At 41.0% G+C, this 7,565-nt stretch overlaps 1 protein-coding gene across 2 annotated transcripts in view; it reads left to right on the forward strand.

The window, feature by feature from the left end:
* The window catches only part of Chmp3 (charged multivesicular body protein 3), an 84,994-nt gene that overhangs the window by 42,312 nt on the left and 35,117 nt on the right, over positions 1 to 7,565 (forward strand). The window contains exon 1 of one of the 2 annotated variants that reach the window (XM_004642790.2): positions 1,446 to 1,624. The exons of the other annotated variant lie outside the window; for it this stretch is intronic. Within the exon in view, the coding sequence (XP_004642847.1) occupies positions 1,580 to 1,624 (45 nt within the window). The 5' untranslated portion in view covers positions 1,446 to 1,579. Of the gene's footprint in view, positions 1 to 1,445; positions 1,625 to 7,565 lie in introns of those variants that run through there. 2 annotated transcript variants of the gene reach the window in all.

Consider the following 7,565-nt stretch of genomic DNA (forward strand, 5'->3'; position numbering starts at 1 on the left):
ATATATTTTGCATTTTGTAGAATGTTATAAAAATGGACCCATACCATACATATTCTTTCTCTTATGGCTTCTTTCACTCAGAACAATTCTTTTGAGATCACGCAGAGTGTTTACACATATCGATAGTTTATTCTTTCTGATGGCTGAATAGTATTCCATCGCATAGCTCCACCACAACTGGTTTGTCTATTCATCTGTTGATGGACTTACAAACTATTCTGAGTTTTTGGCTGTTACAAATAAAGATGCTATGAACATTTACACACACATCTTTTTACAGACATATACTTTTTCCTGTTGGGTAAAGAGCTAGGTAAGGAATGGCTGGGTAATAAGAAAGGCATATACTTAGCATTTTAAGACATGGTCAAAATGTTTCCAAAATACATTCCCACCAGACTGGAGTATGGGGCTGGGTAAATAAAGTAAAACACAGTCCTTTCCCCATCATCCTATGAGCTAAGGATAGTAGCTAAAAATACGTCCAGCCCTCAGTAATCAATTCCTTTCAGAATCTGGTTAAAGTCATTGTGGGTGTGAGATGTAGAAAAATACACGTGAATAAAAGTCACACAGGAATTACATATTGGAAATACAGCCTAAACTGAAGCTGTCCGTCAGGATGGAAAAGAGAGGGCTCAAGTTTCGACACAGTGAAAAGTTAGGATGCTGGGAACCTGGTACAAGAAAGAAGTCAACCTCCAAGTTTTAGTGAATAGTGATGGCGGTGCCAACAAAGGAATGGTTCTGGTGAGTGAAGAGGTCATTTCTTGCTGCAGCCGGTAACAAAGAAGTATTTGGAAAGTGGTCAGAAATATGTATGTCATGGTGGAAATACAGGTTCCTGGCGCAACAACTTGTACTTATGCAGCCAGCAAATGCTTCTTACTGAGCATGAGTTTTCTTTTCCCCTTCTCATCCTTTAAGAATTTTCTTGGGCCGGGGAGATAGCTCAGCAGCAGAAGCACCTTCCTGGTAAGCGCAGATTCTGAGTTTGATCCCCCTCAAACCCGCAAAAAAAAAAAAAAAGATTATTAATACATACTTACGATACGTAGTGCTCACATTCATAACAGGGAATCTGTACTTATATCTTAATTCTACGTTTTTCCCTACTTCCCCTCCCTCCAACTCTTTTTACCCTCCTGATTTACAGAAGCTTGTTTCCATTTTTTCCTTCCATCCTTTCTTCTAATCCTTTTTCCCCCCTTCCGCCCTTTCCCAACTGAACATGTTCTTCCTCCTAGACACTGTGCTCCTCTGCTGTGCTCCCTGTGTACACTTAGGGCTTCTCACACGAGAGAAACAAGCCGTTTAAACTTTCCCGACCGCTAGTCGCCTACCTCACAACCCCTCCCACAACGTAGGCCCTGGCGTCAGCCTTTCTGCCCAGGACCCCTCCCCCAGCCCGACTCTGCGCATGCGCGCGGCGCGTGCGCACCACCCCCGCTGCCGCCGCGCCCTTCTCTGGGCGTCTAGATTCCCAGCCTCTCCTCCGGCCCCGCCCAAACGGCTGCCCGTGACCTGCCTGGGCGCAGGGAACGGAAAGCCGGAAGGGGCAAGACGAGTTCAGTTCGCCATGGGGCTGTTTGGAAAAACCCAGGAGAAGCCTCCCAAAGAGCTGGTAAGAGCCACGGCGCCGGTAAATAAGTGGGTGGATTTACGTGGGGTGTAGAGGTGTTGACAAACGACCGGACACTTTCCTCTCAGGCTGGCCTCCTACCACCTGGCCCCCATTTCCGGGGCCTCCCACTCCATGGAGGGGCCTAAGGAAGCGTCTCTAAGAAGTCGGCTATGGGTGGGGAGAGCCCGTGGCAACCCGCTATCGACCAGGAAACTGAGGGCTACGTGGGGAGCGCTTCCAACTCCCCGTAGGGCGCCGAGGCAGCCACGCAGTGTTGGCCGCTGGAAATCCCTCCCCCCTGCGCGCCTTGGTACGTCCCGCCCGGAACCTTTCTCCAGCGCAGGCTCCGCCCCTGGCGCCTGTCTAAGGCCCACCCGGCGGACCAACCCCTTTTAGAAGCGCTTTGCTGCGGGGGTCGGGTCGCGACTGCCAAGGGGTCCCTACCCCTGCCGCTGCTTCCTCACCCGTGTCAGTATTGAGAGGGTGGCTTTGTTGCTTCTTCCCCCAGCCGTGTAACCTCATACTGACTCGAGAGGCGCAATAATTATAGTAGGGACATGACCTAGAAGAATATTCCAAAAATAGTTATTCACGGATTATGGGCTCCAGATTTGCTTATAAAATAAATTAATATGGGAGGCAAACCGTTAAAAGTCCGCTGCAGAGTCGTCTAAATCTGAATCCTGGTTGCCCACATCTCTGATCACAAGAAAGTTAACTTCTCTGAGCCTTAGTCTTTTCCTTGGTCAAGAATAATATTAGAATAATTGAAGATAGAAAGATGTAAAGTTTGAGGTGTTAGTGGTAATGAGTGTTCATTTTTAACATATTCTACAGCCTTGCTGCTAAGTTCAGACTGGTGTCATCTGGGGGCTGATTAGACATCTCAGGGCTCACCTAAAACCTGAATTAGATTTTGAATTCTGTCAAGATAATCCAGCATTATTAGTGGTTATATGCACATTGGTGTAGAAAGGCTCACTAACACTCAGGCCGTATTAAAAACAATCTCCTGTGTCATCTCTCCATTCTCTGTTAATTAGCTTTCACTTGTAGATTACCCTATTGGAAAATAAATGGATATTGTGGTTTTTAATAGTGTTGAAACTTTTTGCAGACTCTTGACTCAACTTTTGAGTGGTAAAGCTAGGGCCACACTCAAGGGAATAATCACCCTACTATGAAAAATACTTCTACAGTAACAAGCATTTTAGAATAAATACCACAAAATGTGCAACTACATAATGTTCTAAAGTTTGCAGTGTGTTGTTATGCACTTTTATCTCATTTAAGCGCCACAAATTTAATTTTTACCAGGGAGAAAACTGAACAGGTAGGATTTTTACTAAAGAGAGGATGTTGCCTCCCAGCTACTTGGGAGGCTGAAGTGAGGGGACCACTTCAGTTTGAGGGTAGCTTGGGCAATGTAGTGAGATACCAATTCAAAAAATGCAAGTAGAACATTTCAGATTTTTTCCATTATGGGAATGTGAGTGTCACAGAGAAGAGCTTCTCACATTCTAGGTGCCTCTGCATTAATATGCATACTCATCACTAGAGATCTTCTTGTCAGAATTTAGTCTGTTTTGGGGCCTGAGATGTCTAATCAGCTGATGATGGCCTGGTGCTCTCTGGTCTTCTCTTGAGTAGCAGGCCTGCAGAATACAAGAATGAGGCCTCACTTAACACTACTAGCTATAAGGCCTGGAACTAAGCATGCTGATCACTTTGGGAACTAGCATCATAAGGAAGTGGGTGCAGTTCTGTTATTGTCCCCACTTACATATGTGGAACTGGAGCATAATTTGTCCAAGGTCATACAGTTTGTAAATTACATTACCAATGGTTATAATCTATTAAATTCTACTATAAGACCTGTCCTCGTAACTATCATGCCACTGATACTGCTCCTCAAATCGAGATTATAAAGATAAAACAAGCCACAAAACTTGACATCTAGCTAGGAACAAGCATTTCAAGAACGAGTCTGGATTGGGTACCACATACATAGTTCAGGAATTCAGAAGGTAGAGTGGTTAGCCAAATGTTCAGAAACTATTTGTCCCTGCTTTGTCATCACTCAAGATTTTCTTTAAGTTCCTCTCAGCACTGCAAATTGTCTTTTCAGTTCTAATTAAATCTTGTTCGCACGCCTTGAAAGAATGTCTCACTTTTAGGTTCAGCTTCTATAAAGCTCAAGGCTTTCTTGAATCATGTGACTTGTTGCCAAAATCTTTTGTAACTTGGTACCGTTTATTTAGCATTGAGCTTGTAATTCAAGAAGCTATGGATTATCAATAAAACTTTGAAAAGAAAAAAAAACTGCACTAAATAAAAAAAAATAAAAAAAAAAATAAAAAAACAGATCATATCTAAAAAAAAAAAAAAAAAAAAAGCTATGGAACAGGAATGGGAAATGGTACCTCCCACCTGTAATCTCAGCACTCAGGAGGCTGAGGCATGAGGATTGCCTGAGTTTGAGGCCAGCCTGAGCTACATTGTGAGTTCAGGACCAACCTGAACTATATAGTGAGACCCTGTCTCCAAAGAAAGAAAAAAAAAAGGAAAAGAAATTATGTTTGGCATTGTTTTTATAGGTTGAAATGGGAACAAAATGTTCAACTTCATAAAAGAAAATAAAGGAAAATTTTAAATTATAATATTAGAGAAGAGGGATTAAACAAATGGAAATTGATTCAGTGCTCTAGTCTCAGCTGGACAATTTTTGAGTTGGGATCACTTTACAGTATGCCTTCCACGGGGGTTGGAGTATGTGGGCATGTGGGTCCTTGTGCTGGCACAATATAAGCAAAGGCCAGGTGCTGCTGGGCCATGCCATGATGATTGTTCAACATGTGGTACCATTTGACCCAGGGTGACAAATCACACCGAGCAGTTCAGATACTTGGTGTGATTTTCATCATAGAACAGGTACTAAATGTTGAATGATGACTCTGAGAATATGATTAAGCTTTAAGGTCAAATAGTCTTAATGAGCAGTGTTTCAAGGACTACCAGGAAACATCAGCTATATCAGGAGTCTACACACTGAAGTCTTAGCTGCTAGACATCTTAAGCACTTTGATGAGGACATCTTAATGGTGAAACCTCTTCTGTTTTAAAGTGTTGAAGTTAAAACTAAGCCAGACATGCTGAAGATGAGGAGGGATTCTTCTAGTACATTTAGAAAACTGTGGTGTTCTTGGTGTAGAAACCACAAAGACTTGAAGTTCTAAGTATTCTCTTGGATTTGAGGTTCTGCTGGAAAATTGTGCTATATGAACAGAGTAAAACAGTAAGTCTTCCTTCACTTAGTTCATACAGCAGACATTCATTGAGGTATTTTCATGTTCATTGTTTTGGCACCAGGTTTAAAAAAATAAGTCATTGATAATTTGAAAGCATACAAAGTTTACTAGAGGAGACCAACATAGGAACAAATACTTAGGGAGATAAGCAAAATAATATAGACAAGATCTGTGATTTCACAGTAGAGCGTGATTAACTGTTGGGAAGGAGAGCTGGTCAGGAACGGTGTTACAATCTAGATATGAAATGTCCACCAAAAGTCTCATGTTTAGAGGAAGGGCTTTTGGAAGGTGACTGGATCATGGGGGTACTATACTCATTAGTGGATTAATTCACTGATTAGTTTATAAGTGAATGTGCTGTTAAGATTTCGGTCCCAGTGAGAGAGTTGGGTCATAAGGGCATTGCCTTTAGCAGAGTCATCCTGTTCTCTCTGCTTCCTGGCTACCATGGGATGAGCAGGTTTCCTCTGCCAGCCCTTTAGCCAGCTATGCCTTTTCTGCTGAACATGGACTGAATGCTCTGAAACTATGAGCCAAAACAAATCTTTTCTCCTTTAAGTTGTATTTGTCAGGTATTTTGTCCCAGGGGTAAAAAAGCTAATACTGTATACTTGACTGAGCTTTGCCCTAAAAGACATTAACCACGTGGGTGGATGGGTATAAGTATAGGCAAAGAGAGCTATTCCAATCAGAGTGAACTTTATGTGCAAGGTATAGAAGTGTAGAAAATAGGTTAGAAGAACCAGGAAAAAATTCAGAATGGTTGGAAGATGAAATGCTGTTCTCATTGAATGGGATGCAGGAGAAGGAATGATAGGCAAAGAGAGGAAAGTAAGGGAGAGATTAGCAGAGACCTAAGGAGGGGAAGCATTCAGAACAATGGTCTGGAGCATGGAGGGGAGAACCTTGGGTAGGAAGGTCAGTTAGTGGCCCAGGTAAGAGATAGTGCTGGTCTTAAGATTAACAGAGGAAACAGAGTGGGTAGGATGAACTTTAGAAACATTTCAGTCTATTCAGTTTGCTCACTTGCTGTGTGCAAGGGTGATTCTTAGGCATTTCTTTAAGTTCACCTCCAGTCAGATCTATTCATCTTTCTGAATAGCAGCACTATGACCTGAAATTGAGAGAATTAAGAGTACGTTTAGGGGGAATAATGATAGTGAAAGAGAAGGAGCCAAAAAGCTCAGTTTTGAACACAGTTCAGGAGAAAACTCCAGAGATAGGTATGTCGTAGGGAATATTTTTTCTCTTTTACTTTGTGTCCTTAGTAAAATATATGCTATGTTTTTCTTTTGTATCATTTACTGGGTCAGTATAATGTTGAACCTTTTTATTGTGTGCTTACACATCAGCAAAGGAGCCTATTTTATAAGGGCATTTGTTCTATTCCTTACATACTTAATCACCTCCCCAAAGCCTTCACTGCCTCATTTCATCACTGGGTATTTGGGATTTGAACATACGAATTTTGGAGGATGCATATTCATTTTATAGCAAATAATGTAATGAAAATAGAGTCCATCAAAAAAGTATACATCAGGAGAAGAAAAACTTTATTTTAATATTAAATTTATTGAGACATTATGAGATTAATACACATTGCCTTTGGCCTCTACAATTATAAAAGGTTCTCAAAGTAGTGGCCATTAGATACAGCTAGAGACCATACTCTTCAGGTGAAATAAATCAGACCTACATGTGCAAACATCATATTGTCTTGCTAATGTAAGAACCTGAAAAAGTAAATAAAATCTGAAAAGTACAATAAGTACTGTGAAAAGGGAAAAAAATCCATTCAAAGGGAAGAAAATCCTGGAATGAGGAGGACGGGGTGGGGTTAGGGTTGGGAGTGTTTGGGGGGGTGATATTTATATAGGTATGCGAGATGGCTTGGATAATTGTACTGCTGATTTCTGCCGGTCTACTGAAAGGAGCATACTTAAATTTTTTTCTTCTTTTAAATTTCTTACTATTTTTCCCCCCAGTTTTCCATGCGTATACCTGCTAATCTAAACACTTAATCTGAAGACAAAACTATACAGTACAGCAGACATTGTTGAATTGGTATTATTTTGTTTAGTAAAATTCTATATCTTTTCTAATGTTTTATTATTATTATTATTATTTTGTACTCTCTAAAAAACAAAGTAGTGGCCATTAGCTTCCAGACATTTTTTAGTATGACAAACTGCTGAAGTATGTATACATCCTTTTTGTATTTCCAAAATTCAGATGTTGATAGCATTGTGTTATTATTTGATACATGCTTTTAAGCTGGATCATTTGAAGAACATTGTAGATATCATGAGATCTTATTGTGCAATATTTCACATTGCTAGAAATGTGGAATTCTTCCTACATACTTAACAAAAATTTCCTAATACCATTGACTCTCCAGTCCATATTTAAATTTCCCCAGATATTCCCAGTCTGTCTTTTATGTTTGGAGATAAAGAACCAGTGAAAGACCATTTGAGATTAACAGCTAGATGTCTATGTTGTTACATTTTCATCTTTTTTTTTTTTAACTACTTTATTTGTGTGTGTGTGTGTGTGTGTGTGTGTGTGTGTGTGTGGCCAGCTCAGCCCACCAGGGGGCGGGGGCTGGCTGGCATGTGGTGCTGGGGATC

Source organism: Octodon degus, unplaced genomic scaffold (genome assembly GCF_000260255.1).
Source record: "Octodon degus isolate 3935 unplaced genomic scaffold, OctDeg1.0 scaffold00162, whole genome shotgun sequence".
Lineage (NCBI taxonomy): Eukaryota > Metazoa > Chordata > Mammalia > Rodentia > Octodontidae > Octodon > Octodon degus.